Here is a 22,199-nt window from a genome sequence, read left to right on the forward strand (position 1 = left end):
ACATTCTGTGATTTTAGCTGTTTTTATTCATTTTTTTTTTTTTAAATACAGATCCAAAACACAAAACCCAGGACCCAAAACACGGAAGGGTGGTTTTGGCAAAACCAATCCAAATCCAAAACACGAAGAAAGATCCAGATCCAAAACACGAAAAGTGGCCGGTGCACACCCCTAATAGCAACCAATCAGATTCTACTTAACATTTAACTAGCACCGTCTAGAAGATAATAGCTAGAATCTGATTGGTTGCTATGGTCAACATCTCTTCTAAAAACTCTCACTTTAGTAAATTTACCCCCTACAGTAGTACCAAAACAAAAATCCATATTGAGGAGCCCAATCGCAAATGTATTTCCTTCTTACAGTATCTACTGGATAAAAGTGTAATCTGAAGTGTGGAGACAATTGGAATAACATCAGTCTCATAAAAGATTGCAACATATGAAACCATTAGGAAATCGTAAAATGGGTGTATTGTTACTAAAGCAGATGCTTCTGTGACAAGCATGTCTAGTACTACTGCCCTTCCTCACGAAGATGGTGGACCATTAACTTCCTTGAAAAAAATAATTTACAGACATTACACTGAAATCTGGTATTGTCATTACCTCAGTACCTACAGCACTTAATTTGGATTCATGTGGACTAAAAGATAGACAGTACCTGCTAAGGAAATTAAGCATTGTCCAAAAGGCATTGACTTGTGCAAAAACAAGTCTTATACTTCAAGAAATTTAAAGGATGCAAATTAAAGGAAATACAACAATGAGGCTCCCAGGTTAAGTGTCCGGAACTATTCAATTGACTACATTGCACCTGGCACTTATGCCAGGAGATGCTTAGTCAATGGTAAACTACCAGCTTAAGTGCCGGGCATGATGCGACTAGCCCCGAGGCACTAACTAGTGCAAATTTCTGCTCGCCCCTCAGCGGGTTACCAACAGAAAGCCGCTAGTCGGGTTAGGCACCCCCCCGGGGTGAGTTAGGCACCACCAGGGGAGGTTAGGCACCCCCCCTGGGGACATAGTGTTAGGCATCACCTCACCCCGGGAGTTTTAGGGCTATTCAGCCGCCGGGATTTCATACCCAACCCTGCAAAAGCAGTGCCTGCGGATTAGAATGATATGCAACATGCCTATATTCTGTGTGCAAAGTGCAGGTGCATCTACATGTGAAATACTATGTTACAGTCACATCAGCTGACACTCTAACGTAGTATTTTGCATGTAGATACAGCCGCAGTCACACACAGAATATAGGCATGCCGCATATACTTTTAAACAGCAGATGTTGCTTGTGCATTCTATTTGATTGGTTGTGCGAATAAGACGGGTCTCATGAGTTTATGTTTAACGCAACTTGTAGAACACGGAGGTAAGATGTATGTGGACACATCTGTAAAAACAATTAAACATCCCATTCCTCAAATCCTTCATTTTTTTTTTTTTTATTTACAGGTTGGACTCAGTAAGGAACCTGCCACTTTCACAATTAAGATGTAAGCATACATTTTTGGAACAAGCTTGGCATCAGAAGTATTATTTGTTTCTTCCAAGCAGTTAAAAAAAAAAAAAAAAAAAACTTTGTCCCACCATTAAATATTTTGTAGCTCCTTGGGATATCAATTTGGTTAGTTCTTATGGATTCTCCATTTAAACCAATGCCTGAAGTTTCTTTGAGGTGGATGACACTTATTATTCATAGTGCAAATTAGCGCTGCAGAGAAAGTTAGACAGTTGCTAGTACTACGGGACAATGACCCACTTTGAATATATTTGAAGATAAAGTGGTCATGAGAACCATTCCACTTCTCTTTGGAAGAGAGCGCAATATCACTTTAAAACAAGAGATTGCACTGTCAGCTTTTTATCCACAACTGGTGAATGAAAATGAGAATATATCACATTTTCTAGAGTTGGTGAATGAAATAACTATACATGTATCCAGGACAAAAAGTCTTAAGCTGGGTACACACTAAACGATTGTGTACCCCTCGATGCAATCTCACGAACCCAGCGCCGACATATCGGGTGGTCCGTACACAATGGGCTATCCTGTGCCAGATATGCCGGCCCCCGCCGCAGAGTGCTGCATGGGATCGTGAGCTGCATTGCCTGATCTTCCTGCATGTACAATAGATCAGGCGATTCGGCTGACGACCTCATGGGAGCGCGCACTACAAGATGTAGTGCATACACACAGCACGATATTGACGATTTGTTGTTTCGATGCGTCGGAATCAGCCAAAACGTGTAGTGTATTTAGGAATACCGAACAATTGTTTGAGCTTCCTATGGGATCTGGGAAAGAATATACACCTTGTGACAGACTATTTTCAAACGGATAAGAAAAGTAATCAGCCATTTACAAGAAAAGTAAAAAAAAGTAACAAATAAAAAGAAGAGGTACCAGAGCTACTCAGGGCACAGCTTACTAGAGTGAATCTCTTGGGTAGATATGGAAAGCATCAGGTTTATATATAACAAAAAGTGCCAGCACATCCATTTGAAATACACCTAAAATGTTATCCAATTTAAGTGCAAAAAAAAGCATCAGTGCATCCATAAATAAAGTGCACACTTTGCGCTGTGTAAACACACTCAGAGAGTTTCGCTTTTTACCTATTGACCATATTCCTCTGCTTAGAAGAGGCAGGGATTGGATAAGATGCCTCTCCAAAGGGAGAGTCATTGGATTAATCGTTTGAACACAGTGGCTCCAAATGTCCTAATTGAGGCATTGTCTATTAGTTTCTTTTTGTAATATTAGATTATATCTGATGGTGGTTTCACTAAGAATAATATTTTTCTGGAATATTTTTCCATAAATCCCTTTCATTGGAGTTGTTTTGGTGTGTTTATTTTGTGGTGATATTTAAGCAATATTGTATTTCAATTATTCTGCCTGTATGTATGGTCTCCTCTCTGTTTATTTGGGTATTTTTGTATTTAATGTGTTTGTCAGTTATTTCCTGTAGGCCTGTCATATGAATGCCCTCAGCATTTGCACTGCTATGGACGCTGCCACCAATTGCCTGGTACTATGGTATTGTATGAAGACCGCTATGTCACCATAATAGGTGTATCTTAATGTGGTTGATTTCTCCGTGTCCTTTTACATATACGGTTTCCTTGACAATCATCTTGTTATTATGGCCATTATTTAGGACTTTGTATACCCCGTAAACATACAGCCGGAAGCAATCGGGAAACCGGCTGCCTTAATAACGGCAGCCGGCTTCCCGACTGTCATGGCGAGGGTGAAATGCCGGGCGTCTAGATGTAGACGCCTGACAATTCCCAGACGCCAGGAGACCGGCGCTCGGCACCCCGATTGAAGGGATGCCGGGCGCCGCGAGCGGACAGCCGCGGGGGGGGAAAGGAAGGGTTAGGTTTAGGGCACCCGGGGGGGACTTAGGGTTAGGCACCCCCCTGGGGGACTTAGGTTTAGGCAGCGGGGAAGGGGTGGATTAGGGTTAGGCACCCCTAAGGAGGGTTAGGGTGTTAGGTTAGTTTATACTTACCTTAGGGACGTTCGGGCTTTCCAGCACTATCGGGCTCTGCTCATCTGTCGGCCAGGCGCTGCCGGGAATCGAACAGCTGGCCAAATGCATACCGATTCCGTTTACGGTCCTCATGACGCCGGATGACTGGTTATGATGAGGGACATCATTTCCGGTTTCCTTTCATGCTGCAGATGAGTTTGTTTGTGGTGAATGGCGTGCAGGTTTTTAGCTAGTTGTGGGGGCAATGGGTATTATGCTCATGAAGAAGGTGTTTGGATAACCCCAAACGGCTTCTGTCATGCATTATGCACTTAAGGGGGATTCGTGACTCTGCTACTCTGTATGAGTATATAATATGGCAAGCTTTGCTAATATGCATTTGTTTGTTACGATATTTACTGAGTCTCCTCATGCCCTGACATGTAAATATGCACTTTATTTATGGATGCACCGATGCTTTTTTGCACTTAAATTGCATACAGTTTTGAATGTTTTTCATATGGATGTGCTGGCTCCTTTTAGCATATTATTAACACTTCATGTGCCCAGCACTCCTATGTTTCCATTGGAGGCGTAGTTGTACACCCTGATGAAAAGGGTCTTGAAACGTCAGCAGTACATCACTTCTTATTTTTCTAAATCCGTTGGGGTTTCCAAATTATATCCAGGTAATTGGTGATTCATGCCGCTGTCTGCTTGCTGTGCTGACATCTTCTTTGTACTGGTCTTGATAAAGACCCTTCGGGGACGAAACCGACAGATTATGATGACTTCCTTGTGATTAAAATATCTTAACTGAGCTTTCCAATGGTGAGTGCCCTTATTTGATTGAATAACCAATTACCTGGAGATAGATATATATATCTATCTATCTATCTTCTTTTCACTAGGGTTCTTGGACAGAATGCATTGCTGTATCATCCTGGCATTGTTGTTCTCATTATTATGCCGTGATCCACATTTGTTTTGGATCCATCTACTGTGTATTATTACATTGTTGTCTCGGTTGTCGGCATACGCAGGACTACCATACTTGGATACGTTTTCTCCTTCGCTACAGCCATACTACACTGGATACGCCTTATACTGTCTGATCTTTGAAGCTAAGCAGTGTAGGCCAGACCAGTACTTGAGTGGGAGACCACCTAGGAAGACCAGGTGCTGTATCATGGAATTATCCTAACAGATTCTTGTCCTTTCGCGTTTGTCGGCTTTTCTTGTCTACAGTTTCTATGTATCTACACGGTTGATGGATCTCAACAGTTTGCTGGACATGTTTATTTGAGCATTATGGAGCGATTCTTGAACAATCTCACCTCTGATTACAACTATGTTATAGATCCGGTTACGGTCTAATTTGCTATTCTGCTGTGATTACGGTCACTCCTTATCTCATTCTCATGTGTCACATCTTGTTTGCTATAGCCAGAACCACTCTTCACCATGCATTTTGGTTTGCCATGACCAGTAATAGCTATACAGTGTTTCATCAATTTATTCAATTCATCTTATTGGTTCATTGTCTCTACTTGCTTACATGATTCATTATTCATGAATATAGCCAGAACCCTTTTCTCACTTTGTGTCATGGACATTTAGAATTAGTATGGCTATGCAGTGGTTAACATATCTGTCGTACTTTATGAGCTCACTGTCTACATATATGTATATATCTTGATTGAGGGCCGAAGGTTTTGTACCTTGAGATGTTGTCCATGATCGTGCTCATATTTATGATTACTATTTACCACGTCACACAATGTCATATGTCTTTAGTTCATGTATTTATTGTACCTTGTTATGCTGTGGGGAATTCTTGGTCTAGTTATACACATGTATCACTTTGCCACTCTGTTTATCGTTTATTGTTGGTTTCTCACATGTATGCCGCCAATTGCACTGTTTTACTGCCTGTTCTTATTGGGCAGTGTAACATCGCTGCAACATGTCAGCATGAGCCGCATGCTCTCTCTCCAACCAGCGTTGAAGCGGTGGGGAGTGCAGCATGCCGTGGCTGTATATCTATGTTTGTATCAACTCAGCGGGTTGCCCTGGTTACTCACCACGGCAACCACGCTCAGTGCGGCTACGTCAGTGTGTTAGCGCTTTGTCCCGCCCTGATGACGTCATCATCGGCGTGGTCAGCGCTACACAGGATCACTATGGGATGTCACTTGGTATAAAGGTATGCACTGTATCTTTTGTTCTCAGTTCTTGATAAAAGTCGCCAGACTGAAACGTTGAACTTTGACCTGCTGTGTCGTGAGTCTTCCTTATCAGAGTCCTGTGAGTGCCGCTGTTATATATATATATATATATATATATATATATATATATACACACACACACACATATACACATACACACAACCTTTTCAGGTCATAATTAGCTGGATGTTCTATCCTCTACTGACTCCAGTTTGAGAGGTAATTGTTCCTTTAAGAGATGATTTGTATGCAGCATATAGGCCCTCCCTTCCCACCAGTGGCTTGCTTTAGTACCAATGGATATTGGAGAAGAAAACGGAGCAGTGAATTACACTCACCAATAAATACTTTTCTTCATACATATATATCCACTGCCGGAGTGCCGCAGTTTTTCTTGCTATAGATATATATATATATATATATATATATATATACACACACACACACATATATATATATATATATCTATCTATCTATGATTGCTCATGTTGGGATGTCACTCAAAGACACAGGAGAAAGAGGTCCTATATGTACCTTCAGGAGTATGTTTTAACGATTGTAATGGCGGGAATTATTGGTGATGACAGTCTGCCGCTTTTGGTTTCTAAAAAATACACTGAATTTAAAACCTTTCTGAAAAGACTCGTCAATCATGATTTACAGTGCATCCGGAAAGTATTCATAGCGCTTCACTTTTTCCACATTTTGTTATGTTACAGCCTTATTGCAAAATGGAATAAATTAATTTTTGTCCTCAAAATTCTACACACAATACCCCATAATGACAACGAATAAAAAGTTTTTTTGAGATTTTTGCAAATATAATAAAAAAAACGAAAACAAAAAAAAAACCACTAAGAAATCACATGTACATAAGTATTCACAGCCTTTGCCATGCAGCTCAAAATCGAGCTCAGGTGCATCCTGTTTCCACTGATCATCCTTGAGATGTTCCTACAGCTTAATTGGAGTCTACCTGTGGTAAATTCAATTGTTTGGACAGGATTTTGAATGGCATACACCTGTCTATATAAGGTCCCAAACTTGACAGTGCATGTTAGAGCACAAACCAAGCATGAAGTCCAAGGAATTGTCTGTAGACCTCCGAGACAGGATTGTCTCGAGGCACAAATCTGGGGAAGGGTACAAAAAAATATCTGCTGCTTTGAAGGTCCGAATGAGCACAGTGGTCTAAATCATTAGTAAATGGAAGAAGTTCGGAACCACCAGGACACTTCCTAGAGTTGGCCGGCCGTCTAAACTGAGCGATCGGGGGAGAAGGGCCCTAGTCAGGGAGGTGACCAAGAACCCGATGGTCAATCTGTCAGAGCTACAGCATTCCTCTGTGGAGAGAGGAGAACCTTCCAGAAGGACAACCATCTCTGCAGCAATCCACCAATCAGATATGTATGGTAGACTGGCCAGACGGAAGCCACTCCTTAGTAAAAAGCACATGGCAACCCACCTGAAGTTTGCCAAAATGCACCTGAAGGACTCTCAGACCATGAGAAACAAAAGATTGAACTCTTTGGGGTCAATGCCAGGCATTATGTTTGGAGGAAACCAGGCACCGCTCATCACCAGGCCAATACCATCCCTACAGTGAAGCATGGTGGTGGCAGCATCATGCTGTGGGGATGTTTTTCAGCAGCAGGAACTGGGAGACTAGTCAGGATAGAGGGAAAGATGAATGCAGCAATGTACAGAGACATCCTGGATGAAACCCTGCTCCAGAGTGCTCTTGACCTTAGACTGGGGTGACGGTTCATCTTTAAGCAGTATAACGACCCTAAACACACAGCCAAGATATCAAAGGAGTGGCTTCATGACATCTCTGTGAATGTCCTTGAGCGGCCCAGACTTGAATCCAATTGAACATCTCTGGAGAGATCTGAAAATGGCTGTGCACCGACAATTCCCATCCAACCTGATGGAGCTTGAGAGGTGCTGCAAAGAGGAATGGGCAAAACTTCCCAAAGATAGATGTGCCAAGCTTGTGGCATCATATTCAGAAAGACTTCAGGCTTTAATTGCTGCCAAAGGTGCATCAACAAAATATTGAGAAAAGCTGTGAGTACTTATTTATATGTGATTTTTTTTTTTTTTCCCCATTAAATTTGCAAAAATCTCAAAAAAAACTTTTTACACATTGTCATTATGGGGTATTGTGTGTAGAATTTTGAGGACAAGAATGAATTTATTCCATTTTGGAATAAGGCTGTAACATAACAAAATGTGGAAAAAGTGAAGTGCTGTGAATACTTTCCGGATGCACTGTACATCATCAGTCTCCAATATAAACAGTGTAAGTTACAATTCTGTCTTTTGCACAGAGATCACATTTTGTTTTTAAAAAAACATTTTAAGGTCTTATAGACCTGCAAAATAATGCATGGGCTCACACTCAAAATGATTTAGAAAAATAAATATATTACTTACTGATCACGGGGGTGGAACTGAACTTTTAGAATAGGAGAAGGAAATCGAAAACGCTGGTCGCAGTCCCCAGACAGAACATCCCACAAAGACACAATATTATCTGTAGAAGCGCTCACAAGCTTATGTCCATCTCTACTCCAGCTATAAGGTAAACCGCAAACACAGGATACATTTAGTTTAAGGAAAACCGTGCAGCGGCCCAGAGATAAAAAATATCAGAACAGCAAAGCTGATACTCAGCAGATACAAGGACCTTTAAGTGGCCAATGTGATATAAACAGCATAGCTGTTTATCTATTTCTGTCTTTTCTCCCAATATCCTTTGCGGATGATAGCATTCCTTCAGACAGTGCTGAAAAACAAGAGATATGGTAAGAACTTACCTTTGTTATCTCTGTTTCTACGAAGTCCATAGGGTCCACAGGGTTGACCTTGGGGTATAGCTGGATCTGGATCCATGGGCACCACGCAGTTAAAGCTTTGCTGCTCCCAGGATGCACTTGGGTCCGTCCTCCTCTATACCCTGCCCCGGCCACAGGCACCTCAGTTGGTAAGCAGCTAAGGCCGGAGGAGGAGACTAAACAGAGAGAAGGAAGACTGGAACACACAAGAAACCATACTCACAGAAATGGGAGACGGAAAACCGGTGACCAGCCACACAGCCCATTTGAAGCCAGGTGCGCCCTGTGGACCCTATGGACTTCGTAGAAACAGAGATAACAAAGGTAAGTTCTTACCATATCTCGTGTTTTCTACTTCAGGGTCCATAGGGGGTCCACAGGGTTGACCTTGGGGATGTCCCAAAGCAGTTCAACTAAGGGCGGGGACGCTCCTGTGCTGAAAGGAGTACCCGGCGCACGAAGGATGCATCCTGAGAGGCGAAGGTGTCAAACGTATAGAACCTCAAAAACGTTTGAATTGAAGACCAAGTGGCCGCCTTACACAGCTGAACAGCGGAGGCGCCACGTCTAGCAGCCCAAGAGGGACCCACAGAACGAGTGGAATGAGCCTTAACAGAGGCTGGCACAGGTAAACCCTCCTGTGCATAAGCCTCACAAATAACGTAACGAAGCCAACGGGCTAACGTTTGCTTGTTGGCAGGCCAACCCCTCTTGTGAAAACCGAAGAGGACAAACAAAGAATCCGACTTCCTAACCGAAGCAGTCCGATCCACATAGATTCTAAGTGCCCGGACTACATCTAAGGAAGCCTCACCAGCTGAAAGATCAGGCGACTGAAAAGCCGGCACAACAAGTTCCTGATTAATGTACTTCGAGACCACTTTGGGCAAAAACTCAGGACGAGTGCGGAGCACCGCTCTGTCCTGATGAAAAATCAGAAAAGGAGGGCGACAGGAAAGCGCCCCCAACTCTGACACCCTCCTGGCAGAAGCAATTGCTAGGAGAAAAACGGTCTTGAATGTCAGCCACTTGAGGTCCACCACCTCAAGAGGCTCAAAAGGATGACCCTGCAAGACCCGTAGCACCACCGCCAAGTCCCAAGGAGCCACAGGAGGCACGAAGGGAGGCTGTATCCTGAGAACACCCTGGAAAAAGGTGTGAACATCCGGTAGTGTAGCAATCCGTCGCTGAAACCACACGGACAAAGCAGACACATGAACCTTCAGAGAGGCCAGGCGTAAGCCGAGGTCCAAACCTGATTGAAGGAACTCCAAGATTCTGGAAACCCGGAACACCTGAGGATCATAGTTTCTGGATTCGCACCACTGAAAGTAAGTGCGCCACACCCTGTGGTAAATCCGTGCGGAGGCAGGCTTGCGTGCCCTAAGCATGGTACCAATGACTGAACTGGAGAAACCCCTAGACCTCAAGACGGCTGTCTCAAGAGCCACGCCGTCAAAGACAGCCGACCCAGATCCGGGTAAAGGCAGGGCCCGACGCTGAGGAAGAAGGTACGGAGCGTCGATGGAGAGACACCTCAGATCGGAGTACCAAGGACGTCTGGGCCACGCCGGAGCAACCAGCACGTGCGTTCCGCCGTCCTGCTTGAATTTCTGCAGAACCCGAGGAAGTAAGGATATCGGAGGAAACAGATACGCCAGGTGAAACGTCCATTTCACCGACAGCGCATCTACCAGACTGGCGCCTGCGTCTCTTGTCCTTGACCCGTAAACGGGCAACTTGTGATTGTGACGGGAGGCCATCAAATCCAGCTCCGGCAGCCCCCACCTGTCCACGAGTAGCTGAAACACCTCTGGGTGAAGCGACCATTCCCCGGGATGCACGTCGTGACGGCTGAGGAAGTCCGCCTCCCAATTGAGGACTCCGGGAATGAAGACTGCCGAGATCGCTGGAATGTGACATTCCGCCCAAGCAAGGATGCGAGACACCTCCGACATTGCTGCCCGACTGCGAGTTCCTCCTTGGTGGTTGATATACGCCACCGTGGTGGCGTTGTCGGACTGCACCTGAACCGCCCGTCCGTAAAGAGCGGGACCGGACGACTGCAGGGCCCGGTAAACCGCCCGCAGTTCCAGAATGTTGATGGGAAGAAGAGCTTCTTCCGCAGACCAACGACCCTGAAGTGACAACGAGCCGGTCACTGCCCCCCAACCCCGAAGACTGGCATCCGTCGTGAGGACCCAGTCCGGGATCCAAAAGGGATGCCCCTCGACCAGATGAGCTGTCTGAAGCCACCAAGCCAAAGACTGCCGAACCTCCGGGGACAACACCAGCAACTGGGAGCGGATCCGGTGAGGTAACCCGTTCCATTCCGATAGAATCAGCCCCTGCAGAGGCCGGGAATGGAACTGGGCAAATTCCACCATGTCGAATGTTGACACCATGGAGCCCAAAACCCTCATAGCCGAATGGACCGACAGGCGGCAACTGCTCAGGCAACTGTGTATCCTCAGCTGGAGGGAGGAGACCTTCTCCGGGGTCAGGAAGATCCTTTGCTGCCCAGAATCCAGCAGGGCTCCCAAATGAACCATCCGCTGAGATGGAATCAGGGAGGACTTTTTCCAATTTATCAGCCACCCGTGCGCTTGCAGGCAAGCGACCGTCAAGTGGAGATGATGAAGCAGTACCTCCGGGGAACTCGCCAGCAACAGGAGGTCGTCCAGATACGGTAGTAGCCGTACATTCTGGTTCCGAAGATGTGTGGCCATGACTGCCATAATCTTCGTGAACACCCTCGGTGCCGTGGAGAGACCAAAGGGTAGCGCCAGGAACTGGTAATGGTGTTGAAGGATAGCGAACCTCAAATACCGCTGGTGCGAAGGTGCTATCGGAACATGGAGGTAGGCATCCTGGATATCCAGGGACACCATGTAATCTCCCGGTTCCATCGCCAGAATGATGGAACGTAACGTTTCCATCCTGAACTTGGGAACTCTGAGGAATTTGTTCAGAGACTTCAAGTTGAGGATAGGGCGATGAGAACCATTGGGTTTCCGCACCAGAAACAGAGAAGAATAGAACCCCGTCCCTCGTAATTGAGGAACGGGAACAATGACCCTTGCTGTCAGCAAGGACTCTATAGCTTCCTGAATCTGTAAAGACTTGGTCGTATCCTGAGAAGGACTCGTGCAGAAAAACTGGTGGGGCGGTCTGTGCCGAAAAGACAGGGCGTACCCCTGGGAGACCACTTCTCAAACCCAGGCATCCGTGGTGGTATTGTGCCAGCACTGGGCAAATAGAAGAAGTCGGCCTCCCACTCTGGGGTCCCCCAGAGGGAGGCCCGTCCCATCAGGCAGAAGGTTTATCTTCCTGCTTGGAAGAAGGGCGGCTGGCACTCCAGGGCTGCTTCTTGGGCTTAGAAGCGGCCTTGGTCGTCGACTGCCTCGGGAAGGACTGACCTTTTGCCTTGCCCTGAACCCGAAAGGACCGAAAAGCAGAGCTGCGTACCTTGGTAGGAGCAGAAGCCGAAGGGAGGAAGGCTGATTTAGACTTAGCCAGAGTGTCCACAATTTTGTCCAAGTCTGGACCAAAAAGCAACTCCCCATTAAAAGGTAAGGCCTCCAGTCCCTTTTTAGAGTCAGCGTCAGCTCTCCAAGACCTCAGCCACAAGGACCGACGCGCCGACACAGCTGCAGCCGACACCCGAGAGGTTAGCAGGCTTGCGTCTAACGATGCTTCCCCAATGTAGGAAGCCGCATCCCTCATTTGACCTATCAACGCTCTCTGGATCTCCGGAGCATCTTCCGGAAAGGTATCCTCCAAAGCATTGGCCCAGCTCTCGATGGCCTTAGCCACCCAAGAGATGGCCATGGAAGGACGGGCCACCGCCCCCGAGAGAGAGTAGATAGACTTCAAACAAGTCTCCACCTTCCTGTCCGTGGGATCCTTCAGGGAGGAGATCGACGGCAAAGGCAGCGTAGCGCTTTTAATTAAGCGGGTAACGTGGGAATCCACCGCTGGAGGAGTTTCCCACTTCCTGCAATGAGCCTCCGGAAACGGATAGTTCGAAGCCAACCGCTTCTGCGGTTGGAACCTCTTGCTGGGCAACTGCCAGGCCCCTGCCATATGATCCGTCAATTGATCGGACAGGGGAAAAACCGTCGAAGCTACCTTGGCCTTTTTAAAATTTGGGTATTTTGACCTGGGGGCGGGCACATCCTCCTCAATGTGAAGGATGGCCCGCACCGCCCTAACCAATGCCGGCACATTAATGGAAGACTTAGCCTCCATCTCCTGGGCCCCGGCATCCGAGTCAGAGTCTTCATGGATCTCCCCGTCATCCGAAGACACGTCCGTGTCCGTGAACTGAGCCGCCAGTGAAGCCGAAACGGAACGCTTGGACGCCCGTGGGGGCAAATCACTGTGCAACATATGTTGAAAAGCCGATGACGAAGCCGCCAGACTCTGAACAGAGCTGGAGACGACGTCCACCCAAGGCGGGGGTACTGCCTGAGGATACCCCTGAAAAGGTACCATCGACTGCTGCGGCACCGTGGGGGTTTGCACGTATACCGGCAAACCCGCATAAGGACCCACAGTCTGAGACCCGGGAGGAGACTGCACCAGACGAGTCACACCCGGGGAACGGGGCATGGTAGGCTGGGGCAACGCCCTAGAAGGGGCCGCAGTCGGAACCGCAAGTCGGTCCGCGATTGACGCCAGCACTTGCGTAAACATTGCCCACGGAGGATCCTGCGCCATCGGGGGTTTAGAGGGTCCAGGTACCAACTGGCACCGCCCGCACAGACCGTCCTGAGACAAATCTGCCCCGTCGGCAGGAAAACAACACAGGAGTCTCGGAGCGCTCATTCCCCTCATCAGACATGACACAAACTTTTTTGCAAAAAAAGTGTCTCACCGAAACGAGGTAAGGCGTATAACACCCACGCACTCCCAAGTATGCAACCCAAACAGCCCACAATATGGTACTGAGGAGCACACCGCAGTATGTGACGGACCTCACAAATACGTAGATTTATATAAGTCAGGTACACAGAAAGAACACCCCTCCCCCACGCACCTGCGGGCCGTAGGAGAAGGAAAGGGATAGGTAAAAAGCTGACAGTAAGTAGAAAATAAGCACAGACAGCAGCACTAGCAAAAAGTCACATACCATGCAGAGAAGTTATACTCACTGCACCTTCCGCTACAATCAACCTCCCAGATTCAGTGTCTGGGAGGGCTATAGCGCTGCGAACACTGTCCTTTGCAGGGGGAGAGGTACGCAGGGGGACTGGTCCACTGGAAGCCTGCCTGGGAGCTCTGCGATGCTGCCTGAGGAAGATGGCCGCCGGAGAGCTCTGAGGAGGAGTGGCCGAGTGAGAACAGCCCAGCGACGCCAGCACACATGAGAGAAGGCGCGCTGGGCTGAGGGGAGGAGCGCTGAAGCAGGGAAGGCTGCCTCCCCTGCTAGTACTAAACCCCGGAAGCCGGTTCCCCGCCGGTACTTACACCCCGGGGGCCAGCGGTCACGCGGGGTATTCCTGAAGAGGGGGAGCCCGCCGCCGCTACTAGCGCCGCCGGTCTGTCCCCAGAGACCGGCGGCATGAAGACTGCATTTTCCCCGCGTGCATTTTCCCCGCTGCGATCCCCGGATCAGTACCGGCGTCGCAGCGCCAGCGGGGCTGTTGGAGCGGCAGCGTAGACGTCCAGATGGACAGTCTGATGCTGCCGCTCTGAAGACAGTAAAAATAAAATAATAAAATCATCTTCTTTTTTTTTTTTTTTTTTTTAAATAAAGAATAAAGCTTAGGGGCTGCTTATGCAGCCCCACTGCGCAGGGTGACCTGACTCCGGCCGGGCACCAACTAAAACTGAGGTGCCTGTGGCCGGGGCGGGGTATAGAGGAGGACGGACCCAAGTGCATCCTGGGAGCAGCAAAGCTTTAACTGCGTGGTGCCCATGGATCCAGATCCAGCTATACCCCAAGGTCAACCCTGTGGACCCCCTATGGACCCTGAAGTAGAAACTCCTAATACACAGATACCAAAGAACATATTGAACAGCTCTTGAGACACACACCAATAAAAATCACTCAAATTAAGACCTTAACAAAACTACCTCATAACACAAATGAAACATAACGGACAGTTTATATTGACAGTAGTCAACAAATATTACTCACCAAAGAGAGCACACAGGATGAATATGTGCACTTAAAATCTTAGCAATGCCCCTCGTTAAGAAATCCCAGATGACAATGCGGCCATCGTTGCAACCCACAGCAAGCAGAGTCCCCCACCTATTAAATGTGCAGGTGAGGGCCATGCTAATGCAATCCAATGTGCCATCTGCTTCCTATAACAGATCAAAGGGTAACAGCAAAATTATTAGGATACACATATGCAACGATCTGCAATATTAGAACTCATTTTACAATTTTGTAGTTAATGGGGTTTTAAAAAATCTGAAACACCATACAGAACAGCAGTTCAAGCATCTAAGTCCATTTATGACTGGTACTTTGGCCCTTTTTTTTACTTGAAATAGATGGACCATCCAGACAGAACCAGGGGAAGACTAATACAAATTTAAATTGTGACACCCCTCAAAATTTACCATATAAAATGTGATCACATTTAAAATGTGGTGGTAACTAGCACTTGTGGTCAGGGATGGGTAGGAAAGCACTGGAGGATAACATCTGTGAAATTAGTAAATTGAGTAGCAAGAATTCAAAAAAAGCTGCCACATACGCTCCAAATGGTCAAACAGGTTCCCATGCTTTTACTAGCATTAATAAAATGTTACTCAGACTTTAACGCCAGTGGGCCATCAAATTAATGTGTAACATGCACAGAACATTATGTACACTCACCTCTGGGTAGTTCTGGCCAAAGGATTCTGAAAAAGTAAAATAATATATAAATATGACACTATAAATTAAAAGGTTATAGATCTTAATACAGCAGTAGACAAGTTATATTTTCATAAGTAAAGGTCTTAAATAGACATTAACCTGAGGTTTCTAGCAAAATTTAAAACAGAAATTTCAGTATATAACTTATTATTAGCATTCACAGAAATAATGTAAAGGTTCTATATCATAACAGAACTTAATTTCATATATTTAATACTACACATTGCATTTACATCACAGTCGAGTGCAAATACTATTTAAGGGAACAAAAATAAATAAATTTGACATGCTGAAATATGGAGTACACTGGTCAGTGTTTGCCTTTGCTGGCCATACACGGGATGATTGATCACACGATTTGGGCAGTTTCTACAGGTTGCACAGACCAATCAATTGAAAATATTTGTATTTTGAGTCTGCTGCGACCCCGATGCGCGTCCACGCAGTCGTCTAGTTGGATTGCAGATCAGATGGTTTTGCAGACATTTCAACTAATCGTGTAGGAACTGACACACATTGGCCCTCATTCAGAGGCGGTCTCAAGAAGCGAGCGCTCGTTCTGAATGAGGGCAGCCGCTTTACTTTCCAAGTGCGGCCTCCTGGTCGCTAGCTAAGCTGTGGGTTACCACCCACAGCTTTAGTGACCGACCAGGTTGATGGTCGCGATGGTCAAGAGCATCGCGACCATCGGGGCTTGCGACAAGACCCTAAGGTTGGGTCTCCGCAACCGCAAGCCCCAAGGAGTTTCCTGCTCTGATCGAGCAGGGAGCTCCCCACTGACAGCACTGCTGATGTCAGTGCGGCCACCCACAAAATGGCAGGCATTCCTTAACGCCTCGGTTTGTGAAACAACCACCCCCCCGCCACGCCTACAAAACGGGTCGAGCTGTTGATCAACAACGACAGCCGCCCCTTTTGTAGTGAGCTCCGGAGCAAGAGAATTTCTCTCTCGCTCCGGGGCTTGCGCACGCGCAGTGCGGCCTCTGCGCGTGTGCAGGACCTAAACATCGACCCAGTTGCGAGCGCTTGCGACCGGGCCTGAATGAGGGCCATTATGTGATGTGATTGATCAAATCATATGGTCTTATGTGAAATAGTTGCATTTTAAATACAAATCGTCCTGTATCTGAAGGGAAGAATTTAAGGGAAATCGTACAACTGATCTGACCAACTTTTGAATCTCACCGTGTATGGCCACCATTATGCTGCATACACATTGAACAACCACAGATATCGTTGATAGATTTCTCTCCAACTTTCTGTAGTGCAGGTCAAACGATTTTGGTTGTACATACTGATAGATATCTATGATAGATATTTCAGTGAAGCTATCTTTTTACAGGCAAATCTTTACAAAATCGTCCAAGTTGGCCTGCATGCATGAAAGACCATATATATCGTTATCGTTCAAGCGGGAACGCGCATTGTTGGTCGTTGTCAGGTTGGTGACTGCAAAAAAGTGAACGATATGAACAATAACGATATCGTTCAAAACGCTCATAAAAGTCGTACCCTATGTACGCACCATTACATTCCACTGCAGCTTTGGTAGAATTGGAATTAATCCTATGTCACTAGTGACCACTGAAGCTCCTCTCACATGTTACAGGCACTAGCCTAATGGGATTGGATCCAAGCGAAAGAGGTGGGAAAGCAGTAAGTGGACCCACTCTGACATACAGTTGTATCTTCATACATCAGGCCTTATGACGCCATGAGGTGCGAGAAGCCTGGTGCAAGTGAAACTGGGCTTGCACCAGGCATATTTTCAGCGTATTGCCTGAAAATGCATCTTAATCACAAACGAATGTGACAAACCACTTCACGTGACCAATCTCATATGTAGCACATGTATATCTGTGTGAGACTGAACCTGTAGTCACATTTTCAGGTACAAATAAAAAAAAGCTTGGCGCAAGCAGAGTCAGACGGGACCTGGCACGCCGAGAAGGGCTGTTTGGCCATACAGATGTGTCCTCAAACACTCACAGTTGCACCAAACATAGCACATTTCTTTGTTTGTGCTATTAGAAAAACCTTTTTCTCCCAGCACGATAACCTCAGCCCCAGAGAACAGGCAACATAGTGGTGGAATGTTATTCACCTCTGTTATGTCCTGTATATTACACAGCACTGGAAGACATCATGTGCTGTATACATGAGCAATCAGTGCACACTGCCGGGGCAGCACAAGTAAAGCTGGGTACACACTATACAATTATCTGGCAGATCAGCTGAGCATTTTATGATCGGGCAGAGGGCCTGATTTAGAGGCGCTCGCAAAAAGCGAGCGCTCGCTCTGAATCAGGGCGGGCGCTTGGTTTATAAGTTGCGGCCTCTTGGCCGCTCGCATAGCTGTGGGTAACCACCCACAGCTTATGCAAGCGGCCATGATGATGGTCGCTATGGTCAAGACCATCGCGACCATCGGGCTTGCGACGAGACCCTTGTGGTAGGTTCTCGTGGCCGCAAGCCCCAGAGAGCTTTCGGCTATAACAGAGCCGGAAGCTCTCTCACTGACATCACTGGTGATGTCAGTGAGGCCGCCCACAAACGGCAGGCGTTCGCTTGGGAACGCCTCCGTTTGTGAAGCCACCCCCCGGCCACGCCTACAAAAGGGGTCGAGCTGTCGATCAACATAGACAGCAGCCTCTTTTGTAGTGAGCGAGCACTTTTTGCACTCGCGTGCGCGCACTGGCCCGCCATCAACCCGGTTGCGAACGCACAGCGCTTGCGACCGGGTCTGAATCAGGCCCAGAGAACAGTATAATGTGTATGCACAATCTCCATTTATCACAAATAAATCTGTCTCATTGCATAACTGGATCTTCAAGCATGCACATTTTATTATTATTATTATCATTTATTTATATGGCGCCACAAGTGGTCCGCAGCGCCTTACAAATTACAAAAACAAAAATTGTATACAAGTGACAATATATATTGCTACATTAGCGACCATATCACCCAGATAAGCAACAGAGCATAAGCAACCAAGTGTTAGGTGCCCTAGTGGTGAGTAAGAAGTAAATGACACTATAGTAAGGAGAAGCACAAGAGGGTAGATGGCCCTGCTCGTGAGAGCTTACATTCTAAAAAGGTGGGGGAAGACAAACTGGGTTGACACAGATTGGGACGAAGGAGCATGTAGCAAGGAGTTAGAATGATAGCTGGAAGGCTTTGATGAAGTAGTTGGTCTTGAGAGCCCGTTTGAAGGATTGCAAACAGGTGGAGAGTCTGATGGGGAGTGTGAGAGAGTTCCAGAGGTGGGGAGCAGTGCGGGCAAAATCTTGGAGGCGGGAGTGGGAGGAAGTAATCAGCTGGCATGAAAGGCGGCGTGCATTAGTTGAGCGAAGAGGGCGGAGAGGAGCGTGAAGGGAGATGAGATCAGAGATGTATATGGGAGAAGATTGGGTGAGGGCTTTGTGAGTGAGCGTGAGAACCTTAAATTGGGTTCTAAAAGGGAAGGGGAGCCAGTGGAGAGCTTGTAGGAGAGGGGAGGCAGATGTAGAGCGCTTGGAGAGGAAGATAAGCCGTGCAGCAGCATTAAGGATAGACTGGAGAGGAGAGAGATGGGATTTGGGGAGGCCAGATAGGAGGAGGTTACAATAGTCCAATCTGGAGATGACCAGTGAGTGTATGAGGGTTTTAGTAGCATCCTGGGTGAGATAGGGTCTGATCTTAGAAATATTTTTGAGATGGAAACGACAGGACTGTGAAAGGTTCTGGATATGTGGTTTGAAGGAGAGGGATGAGTCCAGGATAACTCCAAGACAGCGCACCTTGGGACTAGATGAGATAGTTATTCCATCAAATGATAAAGAAATAGTGGGAAGTGAGGTGATGTGGGAGGGTGGGAAGATGATCAGCTCTGTCTTAGACATATTAAGTTTAAGAAACCGCTGGGACATCCAGGAAGAGACAGTAGAGAGACAGTTGGAGATACGAGTCAGAAGAGAGGGGGAGAGATCAGGGGAGGAAAGGTAGATTTGAGTATCATCAGCATAGAGATGATAATGGAGGTCAAAAGAGCTGATGAGTTCACCTAGAGAGGAAGTATAGAGGGAGAATAGGAGAGGACCAAGAACAGTGTATGTTTTTATTGACGACCGACTTGCTGACATATCTTCCAATATTTGAGAGTGTACATATCAAAGTCTCTAGTCCTTCCTATCATTAGGACAGGAATAGTGAGGATTGAAAGGTAAAACTGTGTACAATGTGTATGCACGATATGGGATGCTTCCTTGCAAAGAAAAAAACCACGAGTTACATCACATCACATCTCAAGAGAACTTTGTATAGCGTTTTCCCAGCTTAAAGAACATTTTAAGCAGTGTAGACGCTGTTCCATTGTCTGTCAGATAATGTGAAAATTTTATGATCCAACAGATGGACTGTATAATGTGTACACATGTACAATCTTCATTTAGATTCAGATAAATTGGTGTCATTGCATGATCACATCCTCTAGGATGCTCAAAGGTGTAAGAAATCTGGTTGACGTATTGTAAACATTTTGCAGAGTGTAAGCGCTGACGACCGATCTGCCGGCAGGTCTTCAGATAGTTCTGGCCGTGCATATGTAAAGGTGCCTACACACTAGACTTAAAAAGTATGCAATGCATCAAAATCGGCTAAATTGTGCATAATATCGCCTAGTGTGTAGGCACCTTTCTGTGCAGTGTGTACACAGGGACAGAAAAGAAACAACTGTACATTGTGTACGCTGGAATATTGGGATGTTTTCCTCGCAAGAACAAATTGTGAGATCATCGCATCAGAAGTATAAATTGTACAGTGTGCACTAAGCTTTACTAGATGAATATTCCAGCGTCCACCCCTTTCCAATTGTATGAGACAGCAGCAGGAGAGACTGCCAGGCACAGTGCACATCATGGATTTATCTGCTCCGTGCCTAGTGCAGCGCTGACGGCACACACAGGGATACCGCCACCGCTGCCGAAGAGTACGGCCGCACACAGGAGGGCTGGCAGTTCCCTCTTTCATACATCCCGCTCCTTCCCTCGCACCTCCTGCTTACCGAGCAGCTCAAGGTTCATGGCTCCGGTTTTGGCCTAACCAGGCCTTTCTTCACCCGTGCCCCGGTTCCGGGGCCGACGTCTCCTGCGCCGGGCGCCGTTACGGCCAGTTACAGTGAGGAGCGGGAGGGCTGTAGAACACAGCCACCTGCAAATGGGAACTGCCAAACAGGCATCAACATGGGCAGCTATAGATCCAAAACAGGCATAACGGAGCCAGCCGGGGACCTTAGCGGGTTCGGCGCTGATTATAGTCCGTAGGACATTACCGACAGTGTAGATTGGTTCCGCATACATCTGAGCTTTCATAAGTAAGCTGTGCTAGACCCAACCATAAGGCAAAACCACGAGCATAAGCCGAACTGCAGCTCATTAATATGCAAAGTGCATTATTCCAGTGGATAATGTGCAGGGCTCGGGTATGCCAACACATCTCATATACCAAGACTCAGATAAACACTATGCTTCTATAAAATCATAAAGCACATCCAATACACAAGAAATGTACTGATTGACTATAATTTCTCCTGTAAATCTCTTAAACACAGCAAGCCTGTATGTGCAGATAAAAAGAAAAGATGATGATCTAAACTGGAATAAGAGTGTGATGCAGAGCATGCTGATATGTTTCCTAGAAGAATGGTAGAGCAAACTCAGTTACATGGGAAATTATAATTTAGACGTTTTTTAGACACCAAGGGGTAAATTTACTAAGAATTGAGAATGGTCGAGATGCGAATCTCAGGAGAGTTTAGGCATGATTTTCAACTCGCAAACTGAATAAAGGCAAAGTTGGGTGAGTTAAGAGATTTCTTTCTTCTCACTCGTAAAACTCGGGTGAGATAGCAAACTCGAATCTTATCACCATCGGGCAAACTCAAAAGTACTTTTCACCTAAAACATACAGCTCGCAAATTTACCAAGAATCGAGATGACAATCTCGGGTGAGATGCCTGCAAACTCTCTGGCAAACTGAAGTTTTAAACATTCACCTCCAGAGCTGTTTGGCTGAAACATACACAAATCATTGTGTAATTTTGGAAATCGTTATGTAAAAGTTTTGGGGTCAAACTTTGTACTGAATTTGCTCATAACTTGTTTCATGAGTCAGCGGGTCATTCTCCATTATGATATATGTTAGGGATTTAGGACCTCATTCAGAGTCGGTCGTTGTGGCCGCACGGTCGTAAGGGAAAAGGGGCCGGATATGCAAATGATGCACTCGCAAGTTGCGTCCTTAAGATCGGATCGTTAGCTGGCCGACCAAGGGGAGGATGCGGCCGTAAGACAAAAAATACGCCCCCCTTCTCGTACGCATTACACGTCATCTCCGGCCATATAAGGATTAATCGAGACCATCGGAACTGGTCGTAGAGCTTAAGGTTGACCATACCCTCTCTTAAGCACTACGATCAGGTCAGTGTACAAGCCACCCATGTCACGTGTGCCATGACACTACTTTGTTAATTATGCACTCCCATAAAACGCCGTTCGCATAATTAGGCACGCCTGCGTTCGGATCTCCAGTCCCCCGTTTTCAAGCACCTTCCCCTGTTACCACCCACAAATGCCTCATTCTGTCACTCAAACTACCGACCTGGCTGTGTTCAAGGAGAAATTTCTGATCGTAGCAGCTAGTTTGCGCACGCGCATTGCGAACATTACGCATGCGCAGTTTAGCGAACATCGGTGGCGTACGACCGTGCGGCCGCAACGACCGACTCT

At 46.5% G+C, this 22,199-nt stretch overlaps 1 protein-coding gene across 3 annotated transcripts in view; it reads right to left on the reverse strand.

Annotated features, from left to right (window-relative positions):
- RBBP5 (RB binding protein 5, histone lysine methyltransferase complex subunit) overlaps window positions 1-20,739 on the reverse strand; it is a 111,755-nt gene extending 91,016 nt beyond the window's left edge. For all 3 annotated transcript variants that reach the window (XM_088479655.1, XM_088479656.1, XM_088479654.1), the window contains exons 1-4: window positions 20,477-20,739; window positions 15,391-15,416; window positions 14,698-14,870; window positions 8,152-8,292 (exon numbers count right to left, since the gene is read on the reverse strand). In XM_088479655.1, coding sequence (XP_088335781.1) covers window positions 8,152-8,292; window positions 14,698-14,870; window positions 15,391-15,416; window positions 20,477-20,495 — 359 coding nt within the window. In that variant the 5' untranslated portion in view covers window positions 20,496-20,739. The remainder of the gene's footprint in view (window positions 1-8,151; window positions 8,293-14,697; window positions 14,871-15,390; window positions 15,417-20,476) is intronic.
- Window positions 20,740-22,199: the final 1,460 nt, after the last annotated feature.

Source organism: Taudactylus pleione, unplaced genomic scaffold (genome assembly GCF_031769625.1).
Source record: "Taudactylus pleione unplaced genomic scaffold, aTauple2 ptg000242l, whole genome shotgun sequence".
NCBI classification, from domain to species: domain Eukaryota; kingdom Metazoa; phylum Chordata; class Amphibia; order Anura; family Myobatrachidae; genus Taudactylus; species Taudactylus pleione.